At 38.3% G+C, this 16558-nt stretch overlaps 1 protein-coding gene across 4 annotated transcripts in view; it reads right to left on the reverse strand.

The window, feature by feature from the left end:
* GCC2 (GRIP and coiled-coil domain containing 2) overlaps window positions 1-16558 on the reverse strand; it is a 33817-nt gene that overhangs the window by 11318 nt on the left and 5941 nt on the right. For 3 of the 4 annotated variants that reach the window (XR_003794874.1, XM_029231773.1, XM_029231774.1), the window contains 11 exons: window positions 15723-15827; window positions 12500-14956; window positions 11698-11767; window positions 9094-9194; window positions 8902-9000; window positions 5121-5240; window positions 4523-4687; window positions 4120-4224; window positions 3324-3486; window positions 203-303; window positions 30-107 (listed from right to left, as the gene is read on the reverse strand). Coding sequence is in view for 3 of the 4 variants with exons in the window: in XM_029231773.1 (XP_029087606.1) it covers window positions 30-107; window positions 203-303; window positions 3324-3486; window positions 4120-4224; window positions 4523-4687; window positions 5121-5240; window positions 8902-9000; window positions 9094-9194; window positions 11698-11767; window positions 12500-14956; window positions 15723-15827 (3564 nt within the window). In the remaining variant the exon portion in view is untranslated. Of the gene's footprint in view, window positions 1-29; window positions 108-202; window positions 304-3323; window positions 3487-4119; window positions 4225-4522; window positions 4688-5120; window positions 5241-8901; window positions 9001-9093; window positions 9195-9268; window positions 9295-11697; window positions 11768-12499; window positions 14957-15722; window positions 15828-16558 lie in introns of those variants that run through there. The other variant, XM_029231775.1, reaches the window with a different exon arrangement.

Raw genomic sequence — 16558 nt, forward strand, 5'->3', positions numbered from 1 at the left:
AAAATCTTAAAGAGTAAAAAGTATCTTACTTTATACACTTCTACTTGCTGCTGGCTTGCCTCCAGCTCGCCCTTTAAAGACGCTTGAAGTATTAAGTGATCAGTTTCCTACAGAACGAGAAACTCGGTTAAATTAAATAGTGAAGTTATTCACAAATGCTCTATGAATAAGGACTGAAATATGAACTGAGAAATTCGCGTACCGCGTGCTTTGAATCTGCCAGTTCTTTTTTGGTTTTCACAAGCAACTGCTTGATTTTGGTGTTTTTCTCCTCGTACTGTTGTACTGAAGCCTGCAGTGAAGCTAGTGGGAGAGATCGTTTCAGGAGAAACAGTTTTATGAGTGAATTTAAGTAAACAAATGACAAGTCTTTTCTTTGTATTAGTCTACCTCTGAAAGGAATTTGTCTTAGATTTTTATTACGGACCATTGCTAACATATACGACACTAGTGACAATAACACACTAAACCCCACTGGACCCATCACTGCCTTTAACGATCATCAACACATGGCCAATCTCATTCCACCCAGATCAGACGTCAGGCCCACAGGCCACTGTTGCTGCCTGTTTCTGTGAACAGTTTGTTTACATACTGTTTACGGCGGCTGTAGCGCAGCAAAAGACCACAGGGCCCGCAAAGCTGAAAATGCGTGTTGTCTGGCCCTTTACAGCAAACGTCTGCAACCCCAGACGCACATTCTCACTTACTCCTGTGCCCCCTGGGCCCCCCACACTTGAAATCCATTTGTCTGTATGTATTTTAGCACGTATCTCTAAAATAAAGGCATATACTTACTGTGTATCTAAAACATAGACTTTACTTGTAAGAAATACCTCAAAAGAGGTGCTGTGTGTTTCTAATCGCCTTAGAGGCACAGACCTGATCTGTGTTTGTGATACTAACTGTTTTGTAGGACAAAGACAGTTCATTAAGGAACAGACTGAAACATGATTAAAACAAAAAACTTTTATGCTAACAGAGGTAAAGAAGAGCATCAAATGGGAATAAGTGGATTCACTGTCCAGATCACAGTACCAACCACACCAGCAGGCCAACCTGGCCACAGCCATTGTGAAGCAAATAAAGAACATCTGACAGAGACCTTGGGGCCCGAGATTTACGACCTGGTCCTTTACAGAACAAGTGTGCCTGATGCTGAGTCTAGGCCACGAACGTGGCCATGTGACGGCTGCTAGAAGACCCCACCAGCAATGACTAACTCCAGAAAGTTAAATCCACATGCAATGACTGTATCACTCAGTAAACAAGAGCAGGTGTCCTGTAAGAAAATACCTTAACTTGCCTTTATGATATGTTATCATCAGTAATTTCCTGCCAACTATTTACCCAGTCCTGAAAAGACTGCACAAGGCACAAATTACATACAAAGCCTTTAAGTGCTCCAGGAATTATGAGCTCCGAGAACACAGAATGAAAAGAGAGGATACCATCTGGGATAGTGTGATAATGTAAAGCAAAATATAACTATTAAGACAGAAATGCAAAAGGCCATGCGGACCCACGTTGGCTCAAGGTTATATCCAGGTTATATCTGCTTGGGACAAGGAAGACTTCCTGGAACAGCAAACATTTAAGATTAGTAAGGATTCCAGAAGGTGAGCACAGGGGTGGGAGGGTGAGGGCACAGCAGCAGACACAGTTGTGGAAAAGCATGAGTTGTGCTTTAGGAAGAAGGAAGGGCCTCTGCACCGAGGGAGTAACGAAGGTTAGGCTGAGAAGGTACATGGGGGCCCGATGCTGGAGGGCCTGGGATTAAGGAGATGTGTGTTCCTCACGCCCCAGGCAGAGTGAGCTGGCTGAGGGTTTTGCATGGACACTGTCCTGATGTGTCCTCACCCTCCTCCCCGGGGGGTCCCCAGCTCAGCCTTGCAGGGCCTGTGCTGCCCGAGGCTGGGAGCATTTCCAAGACTCCACACTGTGCTCACTGATCTGTCCCGCTGTCCTTCAAAAGGGCCCAAGTACATTCTGGTATTCAGGGCCTTTCTGAACTGGATAAAGAAGAGCTTCCTAATTACATTTCACTTCTCCCTAACAGGGCAAGCCTTTTCCTCCAAGTTAAGACTTCCAAAATTATGTTATTTCTTTTCACTTCTGCTCATAACTATGCTGCAGAAAGGACCACCCTTCCCAACCTGCTTCTTCTCTTCAAATCTCAACGCCCAACGCAAGCCCCAACTCAATCGCTTGTCTGCAGAAGCTCCTCCCTCTGAGCTCTTGGCACCCGCTGCCTGAACCTCTCATTCCTGTACTTATTCACCAGTGACAGTGGGTGGTTTCTTGAATAAGCAGCTCTTTTTAGTTTTTCCCAGGTTCAATACTCTTTTTCAGCTAGTTGACTAACTTGCAAAACCAAATGTTTGCAACGTGTGTGACCTGGAGCCCTGCTACCCAGTTTGCACAAGAACACAGCTGGAAGACGTGGTATGTGCACAGTGAGAATTTAAAGAAACCATTCACAGAAAGATATCTGAAAATTCCTTTAATCACTTAGGAATTAAAAAACCCATGGGCCAGGACTTCCCTGGTGGCACAGTGGTTAAGAATCCGCCTGCCAATGCAGGGGACACGGGTTCGAGCCCTGGTCCGGGAAGATCCCACACGCTGTGGAGCAACTAAGCCTGCGAGCCACAACTACTGAGCCCACGTACCACAACTACTGAAGCCCACGCACCTAGAGCCCGTGCTCCACAAGAGAAGTCACCGTAATGAGAAGCCCACACATCACGACGAAGAGTAGCCCCTGCTCGCCGCAACTAGAGGAAGCCCGTGTGCAGCAACGAAGACCCAATGCAGCCAAAAACAAAACAAAACAAAAAACCCATGGGCCAAAAAAGAGATTCAAAGGAAATTAAAAAGTATTTTCAGCTGAATTAAAATAAAAATACAACGTATCAATTTGTTAGCTGTAGCTGAAGGAGTGCCTAAAGGGATACTTAGAGCTCTAGATGCTTACATTAGAAATTATGTAACAGATAAAATGGAATATAATCACGTGAAAAAGACAGATTTCGCCACTACTGCATTATCCCACTCTGCTGACAATCAGCAGACGGTGGCCCAGGACCACCTGAGAAACGTTTACGGGAATGAGTACATTCAGCACCCACCTGGACTGCACACAAGGGTACCGGAAGTGGTTTCACAGCCCCCTCTCTGGTCCTCGGGCAGGGTCCCTGCTGTGTGGATGACCTGGCCGCCAAGAGCTGGTGAGACCCACAGCTAGCACCCTCCCCCACCACCGACCCCGACTTCTGCTGGGGGCAGTGACCGTGAGCTAAAGTGGGTTCTATTTTACTCACTCATTTCATCCTGCAGGGTTTCTTGCTTCTGTTTTTGGAGTTTTATTTCTTGTTCCAGATCTTCTATCTTACTGCTCTTATTAGCTAACTTTTGATTTAATTCTTTCATCAAACGTTCGTAATCAGCAATTTCCATGTTCATCAATGTGGTTTGTTGGGCATCCTGCACATGTTATAATAAAAGATCCACGTAACACTAGATGAGTTACAGAATTTCTAAAAGGATGCCACAGGAACACACTGGCTCTATAGAGAAAGTTTATACATTAATGCAGAAACTACAAGTTGGATACATTCTAGTTCGTAATTTCAGAAAGTATTTTTGTAATAACTTGACTTTTCAGTGTCATTGTATTTCATTATAGTTTTCATTACAATTGGTGTATCTGCTCTTGTGGGGCTCTTATTTATAAATATTCATATTTAAGCAACTCTTATAGTACCTTTATTTTTGCCCTCATCTTTGAAAAAGTAGAGAAAAATGAGCCAAAGTTCTAAGCATAATACTAACTTTAGCTTTTGACATTAATTAAATCTTCATTTGTCATAAAACAATCAGGTATGAAAAATAAAATAGCAAACTGAAGTCTAATAATTTGTGAGCCTAGATTCTTCTGGAGAGACAGGCACTCAGAGAACTACATTAAATTTTCAGTATTTGGAGGCAAATAATCTATAAAGCAGTATTTCAGCACCACAACTAACGTTGTTTTTCAAATATTTCTTTTCTATGTTTACAGAATAGTTTAAGAATGTGAATATTCGTATCGGTTTTGAGTCTGGTGTTTCATTTTACCTTTCTAACCAGCTCTAATTCTTGCATGGTTTTCTGAAGCTGTTTCTTTTCCTTTTGCAGTTGTAGCTGAAGCTCTTCAAGCTCGTTTACAGAACTGGCATGCTCCTAAAATTAAAAATAAAAACATCACCACCCCTAAGCCAACGAGCATTAAAAAAAAAGTATTTGTAAGGGGCTATAAAATAAATCTGACATATAAAGTACAGAAAGTTCCATACTTAAAAAAAGAATACACCCAAAAATTATAACTCGGATTCTCAAATTCATAGTTGGCATACATTAAGGATTTAATAAACTTTGCTATATTAACAAATGCTACTCATTAGCAAGTCTTTCATTCACTTAAATACTTTGATAAAAATATCACTGTATAAATGAATTAATCGCACAGAACTGTTTTTACCTTTATTTTCTGCTCTTTCTGAAGTTTTTCAGCTTCCAGCTCTTTGTCTGCCATGGCCTTGGCTTTGTGGACTTCCAAAATCTGCACTTCTAATAACCGGGTGTTAGACTGCAGTGTCTCAATACGGGCCAGGAGGTCTTCATTATCTGAGTTTAATTTTTCACACTAGAATGACAAATGATTCATTACTGTAAACATGCAGAAAATACACACAGGAGAGGAAGAATAAAATGCAACATTAATGAGAATACTGGCATAGCATAAAAAAGTGAAGATTTCAAAATCGATTCCACAGAATGAAAACGTAAAATCAAGAGTAAGTTTAAAACACTACCACTGTTGATATTAATTTGGCAAACATTACAAGAGACCAGTAGCACTAACACAGGAAAAGGCGGAAATGAAAAAATGAAAACAAAAAACCCAGAACTGAGATTACAGCAATAAGACGGGATGGTGGCTAGTTTTCTGTCATATTCTTCTCCCAACAGTGGGAAAGTTTCTATGTATTAAATTTAATTTTTTGTGCAAAAAAATATTAGAATTGAAATATACTTATTACAATTTCCATGTATGCATTTGCTCAATTTAAAGTTACCTGAAAAGCCAGATTCCTTAATTGTCTTGTCAGGTCTTCTACTTGGTGCTCAAAATTATGAGCCCGTTCTTTCTCCAGATCCAACTGCTCTGACTGCTTATCATATTCCAATACAAGATTCTTCAACAAAAGACAAAAGGATTTAACTTTAGGGTATTATCATACATTCAATCAGCCAGAGTGTATTCCTGAGCCATCTTAATACAAGATTTATGAGTTCATTCCGGAAGCCTGAAATATTTACCTAGGTTAAACATTTGAGAGAATACCCAATATATTATACCCAATATATTATATGTTATATAATACAATTAGCATAATCCAGACGACTTTTAGTATGGGTGGGGAAATCTATTCAAGGGAAGAGGATTTAAAATGTACACAATATAGCACCTCCCAGTTATATATCCTAGTCATCAAAAATAAACTTCTGAAATGTATACAACATTTAAGGAGGGAGGAGAAAAAGTTTAACCTGGTCCCGTTAACTCCACCTAAAGAATTCTGCTGAGGGAATTGTTTCGGGCCTGGCCTGAGGTGAGGCAGAGGTGCTAATCGAAGAACACAAGAAGACATTTTATACAGTCTCACCCTTTAATGCAAAACGTTCATCAATTTCCGAAGACTCTAAAACCAACTGAATTTTTTTCTTTGATATTCCTAGTTGGCCCCTACTCAAGGACAGAATCCTGGGACTGACCTTTGTGCTATACACCAGCCTGTGGGGTTATCCTCCAAAATATATGAGAGTCACTGTTTCCGGATTGCCTGTAGTTTGTGTTTCCTCTCCCCGCTTCTTATAAACCCTGTTTTTGCCTTGTTCCTGGACTACTGACTGCTCTCCTGCATGAAAATGAATCCCTGTACAAAATAACTAACAAAATGGTTGTGAGTTTTCCTTGAAAGTGGCCTTCAAAGAAGTACAGCTTATCGGTTCCTTCATGGATTGTGCCTTTGGAGTCTTCCCCAAGGTCATCGAGGGTGGAGATGACCTATGTTTTTCCTATGTTATCTTCTAGGAGTTTTATAGTTTTGTGTTTTACACTTATGTCTGTGACCCACTTTGAGTTAATCTTTGTGAAGGTGTAAGGTCTGTGAACAGATTCATTTTTTTTGCACGTGGATGTCCAGTTGTTCCAGCACCACTTGTTGAAGATGATCTCTGCTCCATTGTCAAGAGCTGACTATATCTGTGGTCTGCTTCTAGGCTTTATTCTGTCCCACTGTTCTGTTTATTCTTTCACCAATATCACCCCACACTGTCTTGACTGCTGTAGCTTTATAGTAAGTCTTGAAGTTGGGTAGGTTAATCCTCCCACTTTGTTCTTCTGTTCTTCTTCAATATTGTGTTGGGGACTTCCTTAGCGGTCTAGTGGTTAAGACTCCATGTTTCCACTGCAGGGGGCCTGGGTTTGATCCCTGGTTGGGGAATTAAGATGCCACATGCGAGGCATGGTCAAAAACAAAAAACATTGTGTTGCCTCTTCTGGGTCTGACCTATATCATTTTCCTTCTCTCTGAAGAACTTCTAACATTTCTTGAAAGGCATGTTTACTAACAACAAAGTGTCTCAATTTTTATCTGAGAAACTCTATTGCTCCTTCACTTTTGAAGGATAATTTTACAGGGCACAGAATTCTAGGTTGGTGGGTTTTTTCTCTCAACACTTTAACTCATTTCACATGCTTCTTTTTTGTATGGTTTCTGAGAAGTTGGATGTAATTCGTATATTTGCTCTTCTATAAATAAGGTATTTTTTCCTCTATGGCTTCTTTCAGGACTTTATCTTTGATTTTCTGTAGTGTGAAAATGACTTGCCTTGGTGTCACTGTTTTGGTATGTACCATGTGTGGTGTTCTCTCAGCTTACTGGATCTGTAACTTGGCGTCTGACCTTAGTCTGGGTAAATTCTCAGTCATTATTGTGTCAAGCATTTCTGTTGCTCTTTCTCTTCTCCTATGGCATTCATTATGCATATGCTATATTTTGTGCAGCTGTTCCACAGTTCTTGGATGTTCTATTCTTTTTTTCCCAGTCCTTTGAAATACATATTTTAAACAAATAAATTGGTATACCTGGTCTACCTTTGCAGGAGATAATAAATCATATGGGTTCTGAAAATGTAAAGAAGCAAGCTCCTAATGGCTCATAAAAGACAACCTCATATATGAATTTCAAAGAAGTGTTTTTTAAAAAATGGACTTATATCTTTATATATTAAGGATACTAACCCCTTGTCATATTTTCATATGTCAATTTTATATTTTATCTAGTTCAATTTGTCTTTTCCCTTGTAACTTCTTTAACTGCTTTTAGGTTGAGAAAAGTATTCTGTATCCAGAGCTTGAATGATCAAGTATTTTATTCTAGGTTTAAAAAAAATCGCTTTCATTTTTTGACAAAACTGCAGAATTTATTTTGGTGTGTGGCATGAAGTAAAAATCTAACCAAATTTTCCTGAAGTAGTTTTCTGATTCCTTCTGCATTGGCTTCTCTGTTTTCAAATCTTACTGGGGTTGCATAGTTTAGTTGGTAAAAGAACAGATCTGGAACCAGACTGCTTGAATCCAACCCCAGCTCTACTAGTTACTTGCTCTGTGACCTCCGTGCCTCTGATTCCTTACTGGTGAATCAGCAACGTTAACAACATACTTATGACACACATATCAGGTGTGATAAGACATGTAAAGCACTTAGAAGAGTGCCTGGGGCCTGTAAGTGCTTGTTTTTATAAAGAAGTCTCTTTTCTTTTTTTTTTTTTTTAAAGATTTTTTGATGTGGACCATTTTTAAAGTCTTTACTGAATCTGTTACAACATTGCTTCTGTTTTGGTTTTTTGGCCCCAAAGCATGTGGGATCTTAGCTCCCCGACCAGGGATCGAACCCACACCCCCTGCATTGGAAGGCGAAGTCTTAACCACTGGACCACCAGGGAAGCCCCCAGAAGTCTCTGTCTTCTGTTCAATTAACCTGCCTTATTTTTGCATCAGAACTGTATCATATTATGTAGTTTTATAATAAATTTTAGTGTCTGGTAGAGCAAGATGTCAATTTCCTCTTTTCACTTAGTCTCATTAAAGTTCTTCCTGAAATTTCATTTTTTTGGACTACTTTGGTATTTTCTTCTTTCCATCAAGTCCCACTTGACTACTGGCCACTCTCCTCCCCCTACCCGCCTTTACTTTTCCACACAGTATTTTCTTGGATTTTTGTCTGCCACTGGAATTTAAGTCCCAAGCAGACAGGAACTCCCAAGCAGACAGGAACTCCGTCTACTTGGTTGACCACCGTCTCCCCAATAATCAGTACTTAGCCTGGCTATATAAATATTTGAATGCGTAAATAAATATAATGGTACTCTCTTACTTTTAATTCTTATATTTTTTATAATAGATTCTCATGTTATTTAGGTAGACAAGCAATATTGCCTTCAAATAATGTTTTCACTTTTGTGTTAGACATGTCTAACGTTCACATTTATTCACCTGGCCAGAAGACTATTAAATAATAACAGTAACAATGGCCATCTTTTTTGTTACTGATTTTATTAGGAAATCCCAAAACAGAAATTTAGTTTTAAAAAACAATAGCTTAAAGGCATATTTAAAGCTTAGCCACTTAAAATCTGATACTAGGATGATACATTACACAAAAAAATAGAAAAAACGATTTACTAAAAAATACAAGGTGATTATGTTATGGACAAGAGTTTTACATTTCTAGTACATTCCTTAATTCAGAAGTTACAAATATAACTTGTTATTAAAATAACTATTTTTACCTTATAGCTTTCTGCTCCTTGAATGAGATCTCTCATGGAAGCAGACACCTGATCCCTTTCTGAGCGAACAGATTCAAGTTCTTCCCGTAGCGTCTGGGCCTATTTTAAATATACAATAGTTTTTTATGTAGAGACAAACTTGAGTTTCTAACATGTAAGTTCCTTAAACGTTGCCTTTTTAAGTCACCTTACCTCTTTTCTGCTAGAACCTAGTTCTTTCTTTGCCTTCAAAGCAACTAGTTTTAACTTCTCTATTTTCTCCTCTTTGTCTTTGCATTCTTCTTCCAGATATGCTAAAAACATACAATGAAACAATTATCTATAGACTCAAAGGAAAAGAGCGAAAATACACCCATTATTTACTTACTTTAGCCCTAGAAATGGATCTTTAATCTGGAACACAAAATCTGCAATTTGAGATTAAAATAAAGTAAAAGCAAAATATTAATATCTATTTTTTAAAGTAAAAGCTTACTTATTTTCTAAATGAGGCAAACAATGTAAAGAATTTTCATTTTCTTCAATCTTCCAAAACAGCCTGTTTTTTTTGGCCATGCCACGTGGCATATGGGATCTTAGCTCCCTGACCAGGGACAGAACCCGTGCCACCTGCCGTGGAAGTGCAGAGTCTTAACCACTGGACTGCCAGGGAAGTCCCAGCCTACTGTTTTTAGCCATTTTGTAAGTGTCTATAAACTGGAGAGGCTGTCAGGACCCCTTTAACAGTAGAAGATTTCCTGGAAACGCCAAGTATGCTAGGCTTTTAGGTGGTGATGTGCAGATCAGGATCAAGTAGTGGAGATATCAGATGCACTTAAAACATTTATGATCCATAGGCACATGCCTCTTGGTTGGTGGGTCTGATTTTTACAACTGAACTTGCAATCTGCTTACATGTCCAATCTGGATCTCTCCCGTAACCTCTCTAGCCATCTCGCCAACTTTAACACCAGTGTTCCTGATCTTACTTCTTGGTTCTGCTTAACTTCAGCTATGATCTGAATTTCTGTCCCTGCTTCTTCATCCAGTGTTCACAGCACCTGTGTTCACTTATGCTGCCCTCCTCTGGCTGCGACAGGTGCACTGTGTGTGCCCATAGCACAGGCCAAGTGTTCCACTTCTGCACGTCATCCCGCATATTCTCACCTACTCAGGCATCAGTGTAGCAATTCTCCCCTCTCTTGTGCAGCAAATCCCCCTCTCTAACAGATTTTTTCCCAACAGTTTACAAACATGCAATAAGAAAAATACCACCAAAGAGATTAAGGTCAGGAACAAAGAGTGGAAGCAGCTAAAGAGGGCAGGGGAGGGTCATGATAGGACAGGTGAAACATCACACAAAGAAAGGCAAAAGAGCACGCCTCCCCTCTGGACACTGTCCCATGTCTTCTTTCTTTTATAGCGAAACTCCTTCTAGGCGTGGTCTATACATGCCCTCCTCACCTTTCTCTTCCCCCATTTTCCCCTTGAACCTACTTCAACCAGGCTCCGGCTTCAGTACATCATGGCAAGTGTTATCAAGTCGCCAATGAGCTGGATGCTGCTTAGCTGGGGTTAGCTCTGACTGCTAGTGTGACCCTTCTTCCCTCCTCAAGCACTTCCTCCACCTGTACTTCATCTGTCTTAGCTTCAAAGACATCTTATGCCCTGGGCTCTACCTCACTGGCTATTCCTTCTCATTCTCCTTGGTTCTTTCTATCTTTCTGACTTTTGACAGAGAGCTGTCTCTGGTCCTCGTCTTTTTTTCCTACGCTCACTTCCTTGGGATCTCAACCTCATGGCTTTTAATGCCCACTGTGTTAAGCATGGAGTCTTGTCTGGTCTAACCCTCTCCCCATAACTCCAGATTTGCACAGTCAGTAGCCTACTCGACATCTCCAGTTGGGGTGGTAATTAAGTTTCATTTGTCTAAAACTGAACTCATGCTCTCCCCTAACCCAACCTTCCCCAGTCATCCATTACAGAAAACTGTGGGTCATTCCAAATTCTTTCAACCACCTGTCCCCTCTCCCCCACCAATCCCACTGGGCATTAAACTGGGGAATTATGGGTACATCACATAACACTTTTTTGTTTCTCCATCTTAAAATGGGAATAAAAGAGCTACCTCCTAATGTTACTCTGAGGAATAGATGGGTATGGGGAAGTCCCAGCTCTTCTGCACAACACAGCAGCCCTTTCATGCTCAGACTCCTGCCTCTCCAGAATTTCCTGGGAGGCTCCTGGACGTCATGGATGTTAACGTACAAGCACCTGCTGTTTCCTCCTGCTGCAGTACCTTTCTTCTCGTGTCAAATTTCTCATTCTTCAACACACAAGTACAGCCTATTCTGTGATGTTTTTCCTAACTCAAAACGAGCAGTTAATCATGTTTTCCTGTACTGTCACCAGCGTACCTTGTCCACACCCTGAAGTACTGCAGTAACAGCCCCTTCTTGCAGTGAGTTCTTTGAAGACACGGTCTGCGTGGTGTGTATCTTAACCCCCTTCCTATTACCAGTGCCTAGGTAGTTGGGCATTCAAATAAGTTTGCTAAATGCATGAAAAATCCAAAACCAATCATGGAACCATTTATAAATGGAATCACATCACTCCTTTGGATTAAACAATAGAAAGTGAGAGTTTTGAAAGGGAAGGCAAGCAGATGGCAGCGGGGCAAGAGTGGCGGCATCAGGAAGAGAGAGCTACTCATGTTTTTAACAACTCATTAATTGGTGACAGTACTTCCCAATCTATTCTAACACTAAGAAGAATCTGTGTAATTAACTGTGACAACATATGCAAAACCATAGTTACCTATTTTTTCTTCAAACTCTTTTACTGAAGGTTGATCACTTTCTACAGAAGGTGATTTCTCTAAGGAATCCTAGATTTTATAGGAAAAACAAAGACAATCACTGCATTCCCCATGATGTACTGGCCGTCATGTTAAGCATGAAAAAAATCATTATCAAAGAGAATTCATACAAAAAGCAATTTGGTGAACAGTCTTTCTCTTCCCTTGATAGACCAGGTAATTCTGACCTTATCATGCATGTAGCATGATGCTTTTTACTATAAACATAGTATAGGTCATGTATTTTACTATAAAAAACAGCAATATCCAAGGCCAAGACGAACCACCCAACAGATATCAACTACATAATGCAATAAGGAAAGATTAACGATGATTATAGTTTATGCTGTCATGATCTGGGGAAAAAACCCTAAATTTCTGGCTAAAATTAAATACCACTTTAGCCTGCATTTCTGCTCAACAGTGCTCTTTAAGTTAATATGCATACCACACAGGATGAAATTCAAATTTTTCCATGTTTACTTGTAGCTTTGCTGGTAACTAATTATACAATTTTAACATTTAACCCCCTAATCATCTAATCTTATATAAAAACAAAATTCTAAAATGGTCTAAAACCAAAAAGTGATCAATGTGATAAGGTGTGATGTGAAAATGTTTCATGTACTTTCAGAAATATGCATGTGATCTTAAGTGCTAAAAATTTACTTCTGACTTCAAAGTGCAATAATATATATATTTTCTAGAGTCTATGACTAGAACTAAGTATTTTAAAATCAATAAAATGCAAATTAATAGTACCTTTAATGATATCAACTCTGCTCTCACATCTTGCAATTCTGATTCTTTTTGTTCTAGTAATGGCCTTAGGTTTTCAAGTTCCTTTATAAAATATTTTTCTTTTTCATTATGGTTTTCATTTTTACTACATACTTTTTGAGATAATTCTTCAACTTGAATTAGGAGATTCTGATTTTCAAGCCTTGTTTGTTCATTAGCATTCTTCATTTCTAGAAGATCAGACTGCAGGGCCTCTTTTTCCAAGAGGGTTTCTTCTAACTCTTTCCTTAAGAGAGCTTTCTCTAGCTCATGGTCTCTTAGTAAAGACCTAAGTTCCTCACATTGAATCACATTCTCTTCTTGGAGGAACTTAATCTCTTTTTCTAACTCTGCTACCCTTTTACCATACTGGAAGACCAAGTTGTGTTTTTCTTCATTTATTTTAGCTAAGGATTCACCTACAGCTTGTAGGACACTTACAACATCTTGTTCTTCACTTTTTTCTGAAACTTTTGACTCCATTTGTTCAAGAAAACCACACAACTGAGCTCTGACAAATAACTTCTGAAGTTGCTCATTTTCCAAAAGTTTATTTATCTTATCTCTTTCTTCAACTGTTAACTGAAGTTTCTTTTCTAATTCAGAAATCTGCTCCTTCAGCATAAAATCTCCTTCTTTTTGAGATAGGAGAGATTCCAAATCCCTGCTCAACTGGTTCTTTTCTGAACTCAGTCTACTGTTTTCCTCATGAAGAGACTTCACTTCAGATGACACTGCTTCCTGGTCTTCAGAGAGAGTTTTCAACTGAGCCGTAAGCTTTTCCAGTTTTTCGTCATTTTGATCCTTTTCTTTTAAGGTTTCTTCTAGTTGTGCTGTTAATTCATTTACCTTTTGTTCTAGCTCACTGTTGCACTGGGTAGTCTGCTCCACTTTCTCCCCGGGTCCTACAATAAACCTTTCTCCCCTTTCACGTCTGTGATAGACAGTCTCCACCTCTTCATGAGAACCTTTAATTTTACTTATGAGATCATCTTTTTCCTCAGTAAGAGAACTTATCTTTGCTTCAAATTCTTGTAACATGGTATCTCTCTGACTGAGACTAACTAAATATACTTCATTCTTTTCTTGAAGGTTCTTTATGGTATTTTCAAGTTCTGGTACAATTTGTTGCTGTGTTAATAACTTTTCATTTTCTCTCTGGAGACGATTCATGGTTTCAAGAAGAGCATCTTTTTCATTAAATGCAATTCTGAGCTTCTGCTGAAGTTCATTAACATCAGATGCTTGCTGCTGCTTCATTGATTCAAACTCTTGACTTATTTTTCCAGCAGATTCCCCCAACTCTGCTTGTAAAATTTCCATAATCTCTCGTAAACTCTCATAATTTAAAATTGCTTCTTGCTTTTCTTGTTGTAGGTTTTCACACTGTTCCTTAAGACCCTGTATTTCAAACATCAATGTTAATTTTTCTTTTTCTGAACCTGACAATAATGCCTCATTTAGTTCTGATATTTCTTTTTGATGTTGTTCCTTTAGACTCTGTACTTCTTTGTTATGTTGTTCTACGGTACAGCGAAATTGTTTATTTGAATCTTCTAGCTCAGATTTTAATTTTTCAACTACACACCCCTGTTCTTCTTTAGCTAGTAGTAATTCATTAATTTTAAACTCTAAATCTTCCCGTTCGTGAAAAAACTCATCCTTTGTATGCTGGGCGTCAATTTCAAGTTTTAATTTAAGATTATTCATGTAAGTTAACTCATCTTTTAAGATGCTATGTTGAGACTTCAGTTCTTTTAGGGCATCTTCTAAGTGTTTGACTTTTTCATTTACTGCTTGTTCTACAAGAGTGTCTTCCTGTAAGAGCAAAGAACACATTTGATTTTCCTGGTTTGCGTTTTCTAATTCACATTCATATTTCTCCTGAAGGTTCTTCTCGTTTGCCTCACACTGCCTGACTAAGTTCTCCTTCAGCTGGTTTAAATGACTTACTTCTGCTTCGTGTTCTTTAGCAGATGCTTCAATTTGGCACTTCAATTCTTTCACCTCTTCTTGGTGTGTAGATTTCAACTGTAAAAGTTCCTCTTGCAAACTATTAATTTCTTTTTGGTACTGCTGAGAATTAGCCTCAATGACTCCTTGGAGATGAGTAATTTCTCGCTCCTTTTCATTTGTGGCAACTTCTAACTGCTTTTGCAGACATAAAATCTGCTCCTCAAAGGCCGGCTTAATTTTCTGGATCTCTTCCTGTAGTTTTTTAACATTATCTTCAGAATCACTCTGAAATTTGATTTGTTCTGAAAGCTCTAATTGTTTTTTTGATGCTTCTTCCAGTTCCTTTTGCCAACCAGCTTTATCGTTACTGTATTTGGAATGTACTGCCATTAATTCATTTTTCAAATTTTCCATTTCTTTCACATAGTTTCTTTGCGATTGTTCAAACTCCTCGCGCACATCTTCCAACTTAGTTGCAGAATCCTGTAAAAGTAAGCACACAAAAATTATTTAAGATAAAACAAACCCCTGCCCTCAGGAAAAATATTAGACATAGGCTCATAAAAGAAGAAATGAGCAGAAATGTACATAAAGAAATATGATACTGAGATTCCAAGAATTCTGCTTAGAAGCTCTGACTACCTTAAGTAGTACTAAATAGGTTACTCAAAGAAATAACTAAAAGCTAGGAAATCTCTGAATTTAATTTTCCTTTAAATGGTAATAAATTATGTAAGTTGTATTAAGTCATAGGCTTTAATGAATATCTCCTGAATAGAGTAATACAGCTTTTGGGAGAAAATTAGCACAGACCCAAAAGACAGTTGAATATCCCAGAACTGAATACACAACTTTCTTTCCTTTCTTTTTTCTTTTCTTTCCTTCTTCTTTTTCTTTTCTTTTTCTTTCTCTCTCTCTCTCTCTTTCTTTTAGATAACATTTAGAGTATGTGTGACAATCAACTTATTTAAATAGGTAATTTTTTATAAAATAGGTATTTTTTCCCATTTTTATTAAAGAATATTACAACTAAAATGAAGATTACACAATGGAACAAGTAAATGTTAGCTCTGTCTCTAAGTAGTTGGGTGATTTCAGTTATTTTTCTTTTTAAATATCAATCTGTTTCCTTGTCTGTAAATATTACAGTTAAAATCAGATCAGATGCTTTTTAAGGTCTTGGCTCTAAAATGCATAACTATACTATGTAAGTTAATAAAAAGCAAAAAAAAATAAAATGTTGCTTTACCTCAACCTCTTGCTTCATTTTAATATTTTCCTTCTTCAAAGAAACACACTGTTGCTCAGTCTCTGCTTTTTCCAAAAGCATAGCATCCAGACGTATGGTCAATGCCTGTTTTGGAACAGGATGATTTGTTTGCCTGAGGTTAAAAATGGTGGATTGACTTCATGCATAATTACCTCCTCACCTTTTCCAAACCATGCTAAAGTAAGAATATTTAAAAAGCTATATACATAAGAGCAAAGTAAAAAGGAGAAAAGACATAAGGGTATGAGAAATTTCAATATAACTTTGGAAAACTGAAAGTGGAGGACATGGAAGACGTGACTTAGAAAGAACAAGAAGGCTATAACCTAAGGGCTTGTGCAGGGAAACACATGAGAAGCTGGCAAACACTAATAAGAAAACTAAATGCTCAGGAACTGGAGAGTCAGGTTCAAAAATCGGATTGACTGACAATCTCAATCAGGAGTGCTTAGAATAATGGGCAAGAAATCACCAGTGTCCCCCCTACCCCAGAGAAGTTTACCTCCTGTAGAAATGAAGCAGGAAAGGAAGTTAATGAAGTGGAAAATAGAACAGCCAAGAGTCAGTTCTTTGAAAAAAGCTAACAAAATAGACTTCTTGTAAGACTGATCAAGAGAAGACAGAAGTCACAAACAATATTATGAATAACAGGGGAACCTATCTATATATAAATTACAGATTATACACTTAAGAAAAATATTATGATTATTAATCTGCCAATCATACTGAAAAGTAAAATGGTATGCATAAAACTTCCTAGAAAAATGTAACTCAAGAAAAAAAATTAAAAAGCATCATCGGGCTTCCCTGGTGGT

Source organism: Monodon monoceros, unplaced genomic scaffold (genome assembly GCF_005190385.1).
Source record: "Monodon monoceros isolate NGI ecotype Baffin Bay Population unplaced genomic scaffold, NGI_Narwhal_1 Super_Scaffold_19, whole genome shotgun sequence".
In the NCBI taxonomy this organism is placed as follows: Eukaryota; Metazoa; Chordata; class Mammalia; order Artiodactyla; family Monodontidae; genus Monodon; species Monodon monoceros.